The following is a 17,035-nucleotide window of genomic DNA, read 5'->3' as shown; positions in this document are numbered from 1 at the left end:
TTACCGAATTTTGTTTTCTGTCATACCTCAACTACATTATATCTTGTATGTGTTTCACTTGCAACATTTTTCAGCAATATTGTGTCTGACCCTAGTCAATAAATACACAAAGCACTCACTTTTTATTTATTATATTTTGGTGCCATTAAACTAGGTAATTAAGAATAGTGCATGGTTAGAGATTAGCCTTCCTTGGTGGCTCAGTAGTAAAGAATTCATCTGCTCATACAGAAGATGCAGGTTTGATCCCTGAGTCAGGAAGATCCCATGGAGAAGGAAATGGCAACCCACTCCACTATTCTTGCCTGGGAAATCCCAGGACAGAGGAGTGGAGTGAGCTACAGTCCACAGTGTTGCAAAGAGGCAAACCTGACTGAGCGACTGAACAACAACAACATAGGTAGGGATTGCTTTGTTTATTGGCTGTCAGAAAACTGGTGACTATTTTACATCTTAATTTATGTGTCATTTACAGATGATGGTCTTTTAGCATGTATTCTGCAATACAGCTGACACATACTACTTGTTAATGTTGTAAAATGCCTTTTCTTTTTAGGTACATAGTTCGATAGCAGATTTAGAAAACTATGTTGTTTCCAAAAAATTGTTTTATTCATATTCTTCATCTTCTCATTTGTTTTCAATTGTAAACAAGCGATTACAAATAGTTAATTATTAATTGGGTAAGCTTGGTTTTGGATTATTGACTGTTACAATATATAATATATTGTTTAGAATTTATTTATGTAGAGTAAGTTTGCAGAATACAATGATAGTGCAGTATTTTTCTTTTCAATTTGAGACAACTGTTGAGACATTCCTAAGGGTACTGGTAGAAAAACACTCTCCTTTTGAGAGTTGGCATAACATTGTCCAGTGTGAGTGTGTGTTTGGCGTATGTTTTTTAAAACTAGTCTACCTTAACGGTGAATTTATGTTATACTTTCTTAAGTTAAGAATTCTATTCCCTTAGTGTTTCTAAACACTTAAGGTCATCATTGTGGTGTTTCATAACTTGATGTAAGTATTACTTTTGGTGTAATATATATTCAACATGAAACATTTATTTTTGAATTATTGTGAGCAGGATAACTATGATTCTTTTTATCTTGTAGATATCGCTCCTACACATGTGATCAAGCTTTTACAACCCAAAGTGAACAGTGATAAACAAGAAACATTCCAAAAATTGATGCAGGGAAGACCTGAAAGCTGTGAAATGAAACATTTTCATCTTTGGGAAAGTCAGAAAAATATGTGTGACTTTGAGTATCAAGGGAGAGATGACAAAAGAAATTACAAAGGGACACCTGTAAGCCTTAATGGAAATGTGCCTGATGGAAGACATTCGCATGACAGAAAGGATGCAGGCATCAAGCCCTTTGGAAACAGGCTTGCATTTAACTTTCAGGATAAGCTGCATATATTTCAAACTGGTGGGGTAATTTTTGAATATAATGAAGTTAAGAGTTCTGTCAACAACAATTTCTCATTTTCACCACTTCAAAGAATTCCTCCTTGTGTCCAAACCAGTGTTTCTAATATATATGGGAATGATTTTATGAATCCTTCAGTAATAACACAAGAACTCAAAGCACAAAGGGAAAAACCTTACAAATGTGAGTGTGGCAAGGTCTTTCGTGTAAAGTCAACCCTTTTAAGTCATCAGACAGTTCATACTGGAGAGAAACCTTACAAATCTGATGAGTGTGGCAAGGCCTTTTGTGTAAAGTCAACCCTTTTAAGTCATCAGACAGGTCATACTGGAGAGAAACCTTACAAATGTGATGAGTGTGGCACGGCCTTTTGTGTAAAGTCAACCCTTTTAAGTCATCAGACAGGTCATACTGGAGAGAAAACTTACAAATGTGATGAGTGTGGCAAAGCCTTTACTCACAGCTCACACCTCACGAGACATAAGAAAATTCATACAGGAAAGAAATTGTTTAAATGTGATATATGTGACAAAGTCTTCGGCCGAAATTCAAACCTTGCTAGTCATCAGACAGTTCATACTGGAGAGAAACCTTACAAATGTGATGAGTGTGGCAAGGCCTTTCGTGTAAAGTCAACACTTTTAAGTCATCAGACAGTTCATACTGGTGAGAAACCTTACAAGTGTGATGAGTGTGGCAAGGCCTTTCGTGTAAAGTCAATCCTTTTAAGTCATGAGACAGTTCATACTGGAGAGAAACGTTACAAATGTGATGAGTGTGGCGAGGCCTTTCGTGTAAAGTCAACCCTTTTAAGGCATCAGACAGTTCATACTGGAGAGAAACCTTACAAATGTGATGAGTGTGGCAAGGACTTTTGTGTAAAGTCAAACCTTTTAAGTCATCAGACAGTTCATACTGGAGAGAAACCTTATAAATGTGATGAGTGTGGCAAGGCCTTTCCTGTAAAGTCAACCCTTTTAAGGCATCAGACAGTTCATACTGGAGAGAAACCTTACAAATGTGATGCATGTGGCAAGGCTTTTCCTGTAAAGTCAACCCTTATTAAGCATCAGACAGTTCATACTGGTGAGAAACCTTACAAATGTGATCAGTGTGGCAGGGCCTTTCGTGTAAAGTCAATCCTTATAAGGCATCTGACAGTTCATACTGGAGAGAAACCTTTCAAATGTGATGAGTGTGGCAAGGCCTTTCGTGTAAAGTCCACCCTTTTAAGGCATCAGACAGTTCATACTGGAGAGAAACCTTACAAATGTGATGAGTGTGGAAAAGTCTTCCGGCAAAAACCACATCTTCAACTTCACTGGAGAATTCATACTGGAGAGAGACCTTTCAGATGTAATGAATGTGGCAAGTTCTTCAGTCAAAATTCACAACTTAAAAGACATCGGAGAACACATATAGAGAAACCTTTCAAATGTTTCGATTGTGGAAAATCCTTTACTCAGGTCTCAGCACTCACTAAACATCAGAAAATCCATACATGAGAGAAACTCATGTGAATGTGGTATATGGTAGAAGTCTTCAGATTTCAAAGTTCAAAATTTACACCCTAATGTTGCTCAGAGAATTCATCCTACTGAGAAAACATACAAATATCATGAGTGTGGCAACATCTTAGGCTTCATGAGAAAATTCATACTGGATAGAAGCGAGATATATATGTATTTATTAGTCAGGTCTTTAGAACATGAATTATTCTAGAAAGATTCCTCACCAATTTCACAGCTGTTTTTTAAAAAATAATAATAACCCTATCCTCACATCTCGCCAGTAGTATCAAAGTATTTATCGTGGAGAAAACACACAGCAATGTAATGTGTGTGGCAAGGATCTTACCCAAAAGTCACAAGATAGGAATATAGTGGAGCCATACTTCCCAGACTCAGTGGATGTGGCAAATCCTTTGCCTTTTTCACTATATGTATTCTCTGATGACTTTAGTTCAGGTACTCAGCAAGTGCCGTAAGTCCATATTTGAAGAGAAGCTATAGAGATCTTTTCGTGTAAAAGAAACCCGAATTCTAACTCAGCAAAAATGATTCTTTGGGACAGTAGTCCAGCATCTTTTTGGTCTCCTGGCTTTCTGGATAAAGTCACTATTCCTTGTCCAACAAGTATTCTCTCAGTTTATTGGCCTGTTGTGTGGTGAGCTCTAAGAGCTTGGCTTTGGTAATACATTGATCAAATGCATTTGCTACATGCGTTTCACGATGGTCTCTGGGAAGGAATCAGTGAGATGAAGGGACCGACTTCATTAGATACAATTCATTCACGTCCATGTTTCCGGGAAAAACACACAGCCTCAATTACGAAATTCAATAGTATTTGTGAATTAGCAAAAGGCAGGGGAGAAAATAATGTGATACTAGAACATGACTCATCATGGTCACTAGGATCAGGAAACCCTTCCGTACATAGTCCAGCCTGTTATAAAACATAACGTTCTGCCAACTGACCTTGAACAGAGTAGGCAAGATGTTAAAGGGCCTGGGCTTTTCGTAGGAGGAGAGGAACACTTACCAGGGACTGATGGTGTGCTAGGAACAATGCATAGGAATAGGGTCATAGTCTCCATTGGATAGAAATAACTGTTGTATATATGATTAAAGAAGCGTTACTCTTATTTGTGGAAATTGAAGACAGAGCTGTCACAGTCTTTTTAGAGCGGGACCTGGGGACTGGATTTGATGAGAAGAAGGACGCAGGGGACCCAAGTCTCAAGTGAAACAAGGGTGCTTTATTTGCAGAAGCACATGTTTATATATCTTTATACAAGGCAGCTTTAGGCAGTAAAAAAAAATTGAGGAAAAACAAAGCCAAGCAAATAACAATATTGAAAGGGCCAGAAAGTATTCCATATCCTGAGGAAGAGGGGCATAACTGAATAGATTACCTTCAAGTAAAAGGTCACTGAAGGGAGTCACTGAATGGATTCCAAGCAGATGCTGTTTCTCATGACCTCAGTCCTGAGAACTGCGTGCAGCTCTGCTTGTTCCTGTTTTCCAGGAACTGATAAAGAATAGAGTCTTTGAGAATTGGCACACAAAAGAAAAAAATATCATGTTGGCTCCTTTAAAGGTGAATGTCCCCTGACAGGTCCCCCTTTTTTATTTTTCCATAGTTGAGGATGACTGTAGTTACTTTTGTGAAAAAGGCCCTGAGCAAGTGAGTTTGTTTAGTTTGAACAATTTTAGTTGAAAGGCATCGGTATGTTACAAATAAAATCACCAGGATAATTATCAGCGTTATAGTTCCACATCCAATACTATGTGTAATGCCTTGATCTTCGAGGGTCTAGCCCAGAAAATTGATCAGCTAGCTGTTCAGCTACGGTTTCCAAATTGTTGGAAGAGGGTAGACTCTTAGAGAAGGTTTCAAGGATTTCCTTTTGCAACAACTGTACTTTAAAGGAAGCATCATTATGCATATCTTCCAAATGAAATTTGATTTTTTTTTCCCAATTGTAAGCACTATGGTTGAACCGAAGAGGAGTGACACAAAATTGAGTAGAATTCCAATCACAATTTCATAATAACTTGTTTTTGTAAATCTATTAATTGATCTCCAGCCCATTGGATGGCTGTTTTTAATTCCTGAATTTTATCTTGAACTTTTTCATCTTTCTGAACCTGAGTGACCCATATAGTATGAGCATCTTTAGTCCAGTTTTGAATAAAGATTTGTGTTTGAATTGAAGTTAGTAAAGCAGTGTCTGTGACAGCGGCAGTGGTGAAAATGGCTATTGACCCCAAAATGCCAAGAATCAAGCATCTAATTAATCGCTTAGATCGTCAGAGTAATTTAATGACTAACTGGGAAGTATGTCTTGCCATGGGACCCTCTTTCCAGGGTCGTTGGAGATCTGATGGCAACCACAGACTACATCGAGATCGAAGAATCAAAAGGGATTAGTTTTTTTTTAGAGAAATAGAGATTTAAGACAAGTGTACAATTTGCAATCTAGACAAGTCACAGAACGTAAAGTCATATTAAACTGTAAGTTTCCTATGGCGATAACAAAAGGAAGGGGAATGCAAGCTTGTATAAAATATGAATGATTATAATGGAAGGAATAGTTACTATGGTCCCTGTGAAATATCCAGTCCAAGTTCCAAGTTTTTCAGTATTTGTAGCAAGTTTCCAGATGTCCAATTGTTCAGGCCCAATTTGTTTACTGAGGACAATTTGAGGACGAGGAGGTGCCATTCCACCATCAAGCCAGCCAAGGAGTCCTTTGTCATGGAAGTGTTCCATTGAACTGTTGGTAATCTTCCATGTTACTTGCGTAACATAATCACACATAGTAGTGTTAATATCATCTGAGCAGTTGGATAACCACATACCATAGGGTCCCCAATCAACAGTGGTGTAATTGGCCACGAACATTAATTTCCATGATTTAGCGTGACATCTACTCAATAAACAGTATATTTAAAATCCTTATAAGTAAACCCCTTACATTCCAACCTTTGTCCTTTTCCTAGCGTATTGACATGGTTCTCATGAAAGGACAGGGCAATAAACAGTCTAAACAATGTGTGGAAGTTCTTTTTTTGAGGCAGGATGAAAGCCCAAGTCTGTTGACTAACATTTATACATAGTTCTGCTGAGCCCATGCATAAAGGAAGGAGTTTATAGCCTAGAGAAATGTTAGTTAATCTTCCTTCATTCTCAGGATGAGAGGGCCCCTCCAAGCTCCAAGGAAGAGGCATATGTACTGAGTCATTAGTGAATACAACCGGTCCTATATGTGTCCATTCTACGTCCTGCAATAAAAGGGGGGTTAGGTATATAAGCCCAATAAGTGTGATTAATCAAGTCAGCCTGAGCGGAGGAAGCAAAAGCAAGCATAGTGACAAAAATATTTTCAGGATTCCGAGGCATTCCCTGTTGAGAAACCAGATTTTCAGCTTGATTAGTAAGGGTTTTTATCTGTCCCCAAGTCGGGATATCATAAGGTCAATGACCTCGAGTGCAGCGTTTCTTGGAAATTTTTAAAGTCGCCATGGCTTGTACTGGAAACTCCTGAGGATTTCACCGTTTCTTCTCTATCTTGAATGCCAGTGGCTCCCCTGGGGCGGATCTTCCAAAGAGGGAACCAACTGATTTCGTTGGGTCCATCTGGAGAAATACAAGCATACCTCTTTCCCTGTAATATTAATTTTCCAGATTTCCATTTAGTTAACCCATCTTGATACCAAATGGGCAGAGGAAGGGAGATATCTTTCAATGCCTCAAAATGTTTTTCTGCTTTCTCAAAATATCCCCTTGCTTCAAGTTTAAAATTTTTAAACAAATAAAGCTGTATTAACAATAGTTATAGGATTAAAGAATATATTGCATTGGAATCTTGGGGTCCATTAATGGACCAGAACCTGGAGGTCTGGAGTCAACGATAAGAGAAAGACAGACACAGGGACCCAAGCTCTGATGGCGCAAAGGTGCTTTAATGCTCTTTCTGTGAGTATATATAGGCTGTTGTACAAGAAATTTCTTTTGATCAGAAAACCAAATGTACAGCAACTGTTACCAAGGGAACAAGGGATTAATGAGACAATCCATATTTTAAGAGACAATCCATACCTTAAAAAAGAGGATCAAGACTAAGCAGTTTCGTCCTAAGGAGAATGTTTACTGAAGGCGTTTCAAGCTTGTCTCACCCTATGACCTCAGTCCTGGGAGCAGCTGATAAGGAACAGAGGATTTATGAGAAACAGCACGTTGGAATCCTGTTAAACATTCCCTGACAATTCCCACTTATTTATAATATTTGTAAAAAGGGTTCTGACCATTTGAGTTTGTTTAGTTCTAAAAATTTTGCATGAAGGCAATGGTGAGTGACAAACATAATTGTCAAGACAGTCACCAAAATTACAGTTCCAGACCCAGTGCTGTGAGTAATGCTTTGAAACCATCTGCGTGGGTCTAACCCAGATAGGTGATCAGCTAGTTGTTCAGCTAAAGTTTCCAAATTAGTGGAAGAGGGCAGATGTTTAGAAAAGGTTTCAAAGATTTCTTTTTGTAATAATTGTACATTCAGAGAGGCATTATCATGTATATTTTGTAAATGAAATTTGATTTATTCCCAGTTGTAGGTACTATTATTGAATTGAACAGGATCAATGCAGAGAAATAGAGGGAAACAACAGAATGGGAAAGACTAGAGATCTCTTCAAGAAAATTAGAGACACCAAGGGAATATTAATTTTCCTGATTTGGCCTGACACTTGTCCCAACAAACCAGAGTATATTTAAAGTTCTTATTAGTAAACTCTTTGCATAGTGTTCTTTGTTCTTTCCCTAACTCTTTCCCTAAAGTTTCAGTAGTATAAACATTGTTCACGGACAAAGAAAGGGCAGTAAATAATCTAAGCAATATCTGAAAGTCCCATTTGGAGGCAGGGCAAAAGCCCGTTTCTTTGCTAACGTTTATGCATAATTTTACTGGGCCCATACACAAAGGAAGGACTTCATAACCTAGAGAGATACTAGTTTCCCTTCTTCAGGGTGTGAGGGCCCTTTAAGACTCCAGGGAGAAGGCATATGTATGGAGTCATTGGTTAATAGGATTGGTCCTTTCTCTGTCCATTCTACAACCTGAAGTAAAGGGGGGTTGGGTATGTAAGCCCAGTAAGTGTGATTGATTAGTTCAGCTTGAGTTGGGGGGAGGCGCCAGCAAGGAAAGCAAGCAGGGCAACAAAAATATTTTCAGGACTCCGAGGCATTCTCTATTGAGAAACCGGATTTTCAGCTTGGATTAGTGAGGGTTTTTATTTGTCCCCAAGAGGGGCGATCATGCCGCTGAGGGCGGTGCTTTCTGGAGATCTTTAGAGCTACCATGGCCTGTATTGGAATTTCTTCCTCCTGGGGTTTTTGTTGTCTCGCCTCTATGTTGAAGGCTGGAGGCCCTCTTGGGTCGGATCTTTCAAAGAGGAAGCCATGTGAGTTCGTTGGATCCATCTGGGGAAGTACAAGCATACCCCTTTACCTATAAGATTAATTTCCCAGATTTCCATTGTTTATTCAACCTGTCTTGGTACCAAATGGGCAGAGGCAGAGAAGAGTCCTTCAGTTCCTCGAAATGTTTTTCTGCTCATGTCAAGATATCTCCTTGTGGTAAGTTTAAAAATTTTAGAACAAATAAAGCTATATTAATAGTTATAGGCTTAAAGAATATATTGGAATATTATATTGGAATATAGTAAAATATACTATATTATATATTGGAATATATATAGCTCTGGATAAGGAAGATAAAAGTGTTCCTGTGTGTTCCCCCTTACTCAGTTTTTTATTTGTACGTTCAGTGTGTAATGTGTTTGAAAAGAAGAACTTGTATCTATCGAGACATGTAAGAAGGAAGAGGAAGAAAGTTCAGAGCAATGAGTTAACATCCATTTGCCATAAGATTCATTTGTCAGAAACCTTTTTTATATGTTTGTATTCATCATTTTATTTGCCATTTCTTATATCTTTTTATTAAAAGCATACATCTTTAGCAACTATGAAGTGTCTTGTACATTAGCATTTTATAGATTGGTGCATATATTTATTACACATTATAATATATATATATATTTTCTATGTATTTATTAATGGTCTAAAATCTCCTTAGTTTTCTGTAAGAAAAACTTTTTGTAAGAGGAAGTTAGTGTTCAGTAATTAATGTTTTAAAATCTTTATTGGAAATAGCTAGGTATTTAATAAACTTTAATTATTTCATTTAGCACAATTTTATGAATTAAGTTAACCCAATCCTAAGAGATTATTTTAGGTAGACGTTTTGAAAATATTTTTATTAGAGTTTATCTAAAAGTTTTCATCTCATTTATATATATATATATATAAAGAGTTACTTTTTTGTTGACAAACAGTTTACCTTAAATCTAGGTACAATAAAAGTATTGTATAATGATGATTTAAGACATGCCTTAATTAGATTAGCAAACAATTATATTTAAATAAACATTTAATATTGAATTTTTTCAGTTCACATGAACTTGAATTTAAATAGAGCTCATTAATTTCATATTATCCAAAAGCAAAGACATACATTGAGACATAGATAATTTTAGATAGACAGACAGATATAGTTTTCCACTTGACATTTAAAATATCTTTTTGATATATATTTTTTCTTTTTTTTTTTCCTGAGTTCCACCAATTTGTTTATGACTGGAGTCCCAGATAGAGTGGGCTGTGTATTCCAAGGACATGATAAGAGTTAACTTTAGGTTTCTTCTCAGGCCTGTTTTTGTTTCCCAGGCAGAATTGGAGCTCCAAAAAAGTATTTTAACAAGTTAACCTTTTCCTAACTACACATGTAAGAAGAACCGGTTTTGTAATTTCAAAAAATATTTTATTTTAATCAGTTTTTCCTGGAGTCTAAATATCATGGCCACTCAGTGTCAAAAATATCACTTCTCCTTTTTGTAGTTACAATATATTATTAATGATATATGCATGAGGGAATTGCTGTCACATTGGATATAAAGCCTTGGCTACAAAATTTTCACAAATAATAGGACTGTTAAGTATATCTAGAGGTAACACAGTCTATTGAAATCTTTTATGTAGCCTGATGTGATTAGGAAAAGGGAGAGAGAAAGTGAATCTCTCTCGGTCTAAAGTGTGTAAAGGTATATTTAAAAAGCAATCTTCTAAATCAGTAATAATAATGTGCCAATTTTGAGGAATAGTAGTAGGAGATGGGATCCCCGGTTATAGTGCACCCATGGGATTCATAGATGCATTAACTTTTCTAAGGTCTGTTAAGAGATGTCATTTGTTAGATTTCTTTTTTGTAACAAAAATAGAGTTCCAAGGAGAGTAAGATTCCTCAATATGTTTTAATTCTAATTGTGTGTCAGTAAGTTCTTTCAGTTAAGTTCAGTTCAGTGGCTCGGTCGTGTCTGACTCTTTGCAACCCCATGAATCGCAGCACGCCAGGCCTCCCTGTCCATCACCAACTCCCAGAGTTCACTCAGACTCACGTCCATTGAGTCAGTGATGCCATGCAGCCATCTCATCCTCAGTCGTCCCCTTCTCCTCCTGCCCCCAATCCCTCCCAGCATCAGAGTCTTTTCCAATGAGTCAACTCTTCACATGAGGTGGCCAAAGTACTGGAGTTTCAGCTTCAGCATCATTCTTTCTAAAGAAATCCCAGGGTTGATCTCCTTCAGAATGGACTGGTTGGATCTCCTTGCAGTCCAAGGGACTCTCAAGAGTCTTCTCCAGCACCACAGTTTAAAAGCATCAATTCTTCGGCGCTCAGCTTTCTTCAGAGTCCAACTCTCACATCCATACATGACCACTGGAAAAACTATAGCCTTGACTAGACAGACCATAAGTTCTTTAGTAGCCTGTAATTTTTCTTTTGTAAGGGGCCATTGTTCTGTGCAAATAGGCTCGTCATTCTTCCAAGTTATTTTAATAATTGCTTTGTTAAATGAACAGTGGCCCCTAGAAAGAATGTGGAATATATATCTGAGTTTGCCATTGCATAAGTAAGTCCCTTCCTATTAGATTAAGGGGTGCATCTATCACATAAGGTCTTAATGATGCAGGCTGGCCTTTCAGTCCTTCATATGGGTAGATTTGAATATTTTGATAAATTTCTTGTACATTGGTTTGAGAAATTCCTGCAGTTTGGCAAGAGATTTTTTGTATAGGCCAGGTTTGGGGCCATAACTGTTTGGAAATAATAGTAATATCAGATCCAGTGTTGAGGAGACCAGAAAATCTTGTACCATTAATTTTAATATTTATATTTGGTGGGGCATATTGAGATACCAATAATGTCCATAAGGATTGTTTTTGACCTGCCGAATCTGCTTGTCTGTACATTATTAGAGGAGTTAATAGAAATGTAAGGCAAAAGAAGTAATTGAGCAATTTTGTCCCCCTTTTTGAATTGCCATAGAATCTGAGATGACATCATAATTTGAATCTCTCCTTTATAATCTGAATCAATTACTCCAGGGAGAACAGTAATTCCTTTAGAAGTCAAACTAGATTGGCCAAGTAAAAGACCGAAGGTTTGTGGGGGCAGGGGTCCAAAAAGTCCGGTAGATACTCTAGAAGGGACTGCTTGAGGGTAAAGGGAAAAATCATTTAGGGCTGGTATATCGATGGCATCACTGCCAGATGTTGAGGGTTTGAGGGAAAAGACAGAATTTGCCCCTGGTTTTTGTTGTAGGGTACCTGGGCGGGGAAGAGGGGGATCCCTTGTTTGGAGTTTCCCGGAATAGGTTTTCCTTCAATATCAAATTTAGATTTACAGTCTTTGTTCCAATGCGTTCCTCTACAGCAGCGAGGGAAGATTCTTCAAAGTGTTTTATTAGCCTTCTTAGGGCAGTCCCTTTCTAAATGGTTTTTATCTCCACATGTAAAGTATCCTTCATTTCCCTCTCTAGAAGACAGCAGCCTTTGTCTTAGCTAGCATTTGCATCTTTTGAGTTTCTGATTGTAGATTGCGACAAGCCTTCAAATAATAATAGTCCCAGTCTCACGAATTGGAACGATAGCTCTTTGACATTCCTGATTTGCATTCTCATAAGCAAGTAATTTCTCTAGCTGTTTTTTGGCTTCTCCGATTACAGTATGGGAAATAGCAGTTTCTAATCGAGCTAAAATATCAGCATAACATTGATTAGGTCCTTGTAATGTTTTAGTGTAGCTACCTGTAGGCTCTCTTTGAGGAGTAATTCGATCCCAAGTTTCAAGGGCCACTGTTTTTAATTGTTCATGCAATAAGGGAGGGCATTGTATTTGAGCTTCTATGGTATCAAATTGTCTGGCGCCGGTTAACATTTCAAAAGTAATTTGGTTTTGGAGAGTGCCAGCTCGAGCATTCTTGTTAGCATGATCTCTGGCTATATCATGAAACCACATTGTCCATTGAAGATATTCTCCTGGTTTAAGGAGAGCTTTTATTAAAGTTCGCCAATCATAGGGAATAACATTTCCAATAGAAGATGCCACAACATTTGAAGCTCTTTAGTGACAGGCGAATGTGGACCATACATAGTTACAGCCTTTTTCATTTGTTGCATGTAAAAAAATATTAATGCCATCATATTGAGGTATTATGTGCCCTTGAACGTCAGGATTTCTTAAAACTGGAAAGATGGAGAACCATCAGTGTCAGGAACTTGTGATTGCAAAGCCTGTAATTCAGAGACCCTCTGTCACAGAGGAGAGTGAGTAAGTGCTGATTTTTTGCAAATATGAGTCTGTGCCAAGGACTTTTTGTTCAGAAGAGCATGAAAAGTCGTTGCTGAACCACGCAAAGATCCATCCAGTAAAAGTATCCACCCAAACTTGTAAGCAAGAATACCCATTGGCTTTTGGCATATGAGTAAAATCAATTTCCCAGCCCTGTCCAGGATGCTTTCCACTTCGTTGTAATCCAGATTTTGCTAGCTTTTCAGTCTTTGGGTTATTTTTCTAACAAACCTCACACCTTTTGATAATATTCTTTAAAGTTTTCATTACATTTTTACCTTCAAACAAACGAGATGCCATCTGGTAAGTACTCTCTACACCCAAATGAAAACTCTGCTGTAAACCCTTAAGAATTTTCCATTGAGCATTTTCAGGAATTATTAATCCTCCATCCTCGGACTGTAACCATCCTTTATCCATAATCTTAGTTCCTCTTATATCTTTCTAATTCTTCCTCAGTATATTGTGGTTTTTCCTGTTCTACAGGACCTGTCCAGATCAAGGGTGTCTGTAGTGAAGGGGTTTCTTAAAGTGCTGCTTCTCTGGCTTGACAGCCAGCTGATTACCTTTGGCTGCTTTACTCCCATCGCTGCTGTGCCCTTTGCAACACATAACAGCTACTTCTTTAGGCCAATATATAGCAGTTAAAAGTCTCTCGATCTCTCTGAAATGGTTAATAGGTTCTCCTGTTGCTGTTTTAAACTGTCTTTCTTTCCATATTGCAGCATGAGCATGTAAAGTCAAATAAGCATACGTGGAATCCATGTAGATATTTACTTGCTGCCCTTTGCTTAACTCTAGAGCTCGGGTCAGAGCCACAAGCTCCGCTAACTGAGCACTGGTTCCCTGGGGGAGAGATTTCACTTCTAAAACCTGTTCAGCTGTCACCACAGTGTAAGCTGCTTTATGTTTTCCATCCTGAACAAAGGAACTGCCATCTGTAAATATTTCCATGTCAGGGTTGTCTAATGGGGTATCCATTATATCCTCCCAAGCTGCATAGGTTAAAGTTAGAAATTGGGAACAATCGTGATCAGGTGTTTCATTTTCCTTCTCAGGAAAGAAAGTGGCAGTATTTAAATGTCCACAGACTTTAAGCTTAGTTACTGGTCCTAACAACAATGACTGATATTTAAGAAGCCTACTGTCTGTCATCCAAATATTAACCTTAGAATTTAAGATTCCACTCACATCATGAGAAGTCAGGACAGTAAGATTTCATGGATTAATTATTTTTAAAGCTTCAGGTGCTAATAAAGCTGCTGCCCCAATTACTCTTAGGCAGTGGGGCCACCCACGTGAAGTTACATCCAATTCTCTACGTAGATAAGCAACAGGTTGCTGGTGAGGCCCTCGGGGTTGTGGCAAAACTCCCAAGGCCACACCTTTTCTTTCAGTGACAAATTCTGACCTTGTGGGCAAGCTCAAAGCAGGAGCATGCAGGAGGGCAGTCTGAAGAACCTTTAAAAAATAGGAGAGTCGTTGTCAGAATCATTAAGTTCTAACAAAGGAGAGACTTCTGGATTTGTGCCTGCTGGCAGAGGAGTAGCATTTGAAGCAGCTGGGCAGGGCTAGTAGGAACATTTTGAAATATTTTATGTTGTTCTACTTGGGCCTTTTGTAAAGTTTTATCATCCACTTGATATTCATGCAATAAGTGTTCTGTCGTCGAGTATTGGGAGGGCTAGAATTTACCTTGAAATGGCAGAATTACAACTTTAATGGGAGCTCATAGGGGTCAGAAATCAACTGGAGTATTTTTTCCCTACCTGGTGACTCATTCCATGTTTTCTTTGACCCAGTGCCAAATTTCTAAATCTAAACAACCTTTATTAGGAAACCAAGGGTTTCATTTAACCACTGTTTGAAAGCAAGCCTCTATTCATTGGCATGAAACCAAAAGTCCCTGAGCTTTAAACAAATGGTAAAATAAAGTAGAGAAAAGACGGGGCTTTCCAGCCATTTGACCCGTGTCTTAGTACTTACCGACCTCAATAGGCCCTGAGTCCCTCTGTCCGAAATGCCACGTATACCAGAGTCCCTGTTCGGACGCCACTTTGTGTCCTTTAATGGACCAGAACCTGGTGGTCCAGAGTCGATGATAAGAAAGTGGAAGAGAGAAAGAGAGAGAGAAACTCACAGAGACCCAAGCTCTGATGGTGCAAAGATGCTTTTAATATTTCTGTGAGTATATATAGACTGTTGTACAAGAAATTTCTTTCGGTAATGATAAAGATCAGAAAACCAAACGTACAGCAACTGTTACCAAGGGAAAAGGGATTAGTAAAGGTCACAAGGTCTGGAGACAATCCATATCTTAAGAAAGAGGATTGAGACTAAGCAGTCTAAATCAAGACTAAACTCTAAGGAGAATGTTTACTGAAGGAGATTCAAGCCTCTCTCATCTTATGACCTCAGTCCTGGGAGCAGTGTGCTGTCCCACTGGTTTCTGACAACAGAAACAGCACATAGGAGTCCTCCTGTTAAATATTCCCTGACAGGAATCTAGTAAACTCTGCTCTGGATCAGTGTCAGGGGACGTTCAAATTTAAGGGATCCAATATGTTGCATTTTCTTCCTTTGTGTAAATTCAAGGACTTTCAGTTTCGTGTCAGCAAATAGAGGCTTATCTCCAAACGGTGGTTGAACATAATCCCTGATTCTCCGATGAAGGCAGTTTCAATTTAGAAATTTGGAACCAGATTAAAGAGAACCTTAAACGAGCCTCAAGATGGGGAAAAACTATTCCAAGAGATTTCTGGCCCTATGGGCTCTTATTAAAGCTGTGATTCTGCCATTTCAAGGTAATTCTAGCCCCTCCCTTCCCCAATATTCGGCAACAGGCAGAACACTTGTTACATGAATATGAATTAGATGATGACACTTTACAAAAGGCTCAATTAGAACAACATAAAATATTTCAGAGTTTTCCCACCAGCCCTGCCCCAAGTGCTCCTCTTCCTCCTATTACAGCGGACATGAAACCGAAAGTCCCCTCAATTCAAGTACAAGATGACCCTGATGATTCTTCTGAGGCTCTTTTTGACATTAAGGCTGACAATACTTTTCTTGATGACAATGATAAGCCTTTGGCACACACTTGTATTTATGAAAAAATACTATCCACTCATTCTCCTTCAACACGAAGGCTTTCTGAGTTACTAGCTTTGCAGTCTCAAATCTCTCAGGCCGATGGTTTATCTGCTTTTCCTGTTTTTGAGAAGCTGAGCACCGAATTATTGATGATTTTGAACTGTGGTGTTGGAGAAGACTCTTGAGAGTCCCTTGGACTGCAAGGAGATCAGGCCTGGGATTTCTTTGGAAGGAATGATGCTAAAGCTGAAACTCCAGTACTCTGCTACCTCATGGCAAGAGTTGACACATTGGAAAAGACTGTGATGCTGGGAGGGATTAAGGGCAGAAGGAGAAGGGGACGACAGAGGATGAGATGGTTGCATGGCAACACTGACTTGATGGACTTGAGTCTGAGTGAACTCTGGGAGTTGGTGATGGACAGAGAGGCCTGGCGTGCTGTGATTCATGGGGTCGCAAAGAGTCGGACACAACTGAGCGACTGAACTGAACTGAACTGAACTGGTCCTATATACGCAACCCCCCTTTACTGCAGGTTGTAGGATTGACAGATAAAGGACCGATCATATCCACCAATGACTCAGTACATATGCCTCCTCCTTAGAGCTTGTAGGGGCCCTTTCATCCTGAGGAAGAAGGGAGACTAATTAATACTTCTCTAGGGTATGAAGTCCTTCCTCTGTGCATGGGTCCTGCAGAATTATGTATTAACATTAGCCGACAAACATGGACTTTCTTTCTGCCTCCAAAGAAGAACTTTCAGACATTGCTTGGACTGTTTACTGCCCTTTCTTTCTATGAGAACCATGTCAACACTACTGAAACTCTAAGAAAAGGACAAAAATCATTATGCAAAGGGGTTACATATAAGAACTTTAAATATATTCCTGTTCATATACACGTGAATATACAGATGTCAAGCTAAATCAGGGAAAATCAATGTTTGTGGCCGATTACATCATAGTTGATTGGGGACCCCATGGTATGTGGTTGTCTAACTGTTCAGATGATATTAATAGCACTGTCTGTGATTATGCTACTCAAGTAGCATAGAAGGTTAGTAATACTGTGATGGAACATTACCATGACAAATGACTTCTTGGCTGGCGTGAAATGGCACCCCTTCGCCCTTGAATCATCCTCAGTAAGCGGATTGGGCCTGAACAATGGGATATCTGGAAACTTGCCGCGAGCACCGAAGAACTTGGAACTTGGACTGGATATTTCATGGGGACCAGCTATAGTCATAGTAACTATTC

At 38.7% G+C, this 17,035-nt stretch overlaps 1 protein-coding gene across 17 annotated transcripts in view; it reads left to right on the top strand.

Moving 5' to 3' along the window:
- Positions 1 to 17,035, top strand: part of LOC138419221 (zinc finger protein 665-like) — a 117,523-nt gene that overhangs the window by 46,994 nt on the left and 53,494 nt on the right. For 14 of the 17 annotated variants that reach the window (XM_069551762.1, XM_069551764.1, XM_069551763.1 and 11 more), the window contains one exon: positions 1,116 to 5,994. In XM_069551762.1, coding sequence (XP_069407863.1) covers positions 1,116 to 2,941 — 1,826 coding nt within the window. In that variant the 3' untranslated portion in view covers positions 2,942 to 5,994. Of the gene's footprint in view, positions 1 to 1,115; positions 5,995 to 11,023; positions 11,036 to 17,035 lie in introns of those variants that run through there. The other 3 variants (XM_069551767.1, XM_069551768.1, XM_069551755.1) reach the window with 2 other exon arrangements.

The sequence above is a fragment of the Ovis canadensis genome, chromosome 14, assembly GCF_042477335.2.
Source record: "Ovis canadensis isolate MfBH-ARS-UI-01 breed Bighorn chromosome 14, ARS-UI_OviCan_v2, whole genome shotgun sequence".
Classification (NCBI taxonomy): domain Eukaryota; kingdom Metazoa; phylum Chordata; class Mammalia; order Artiodactyla; family Bovidae; genus Ovis; species Ovis canadensis.
This window is presented reverse-complemented; position numbering and strand designations above follow the sequence as displayed.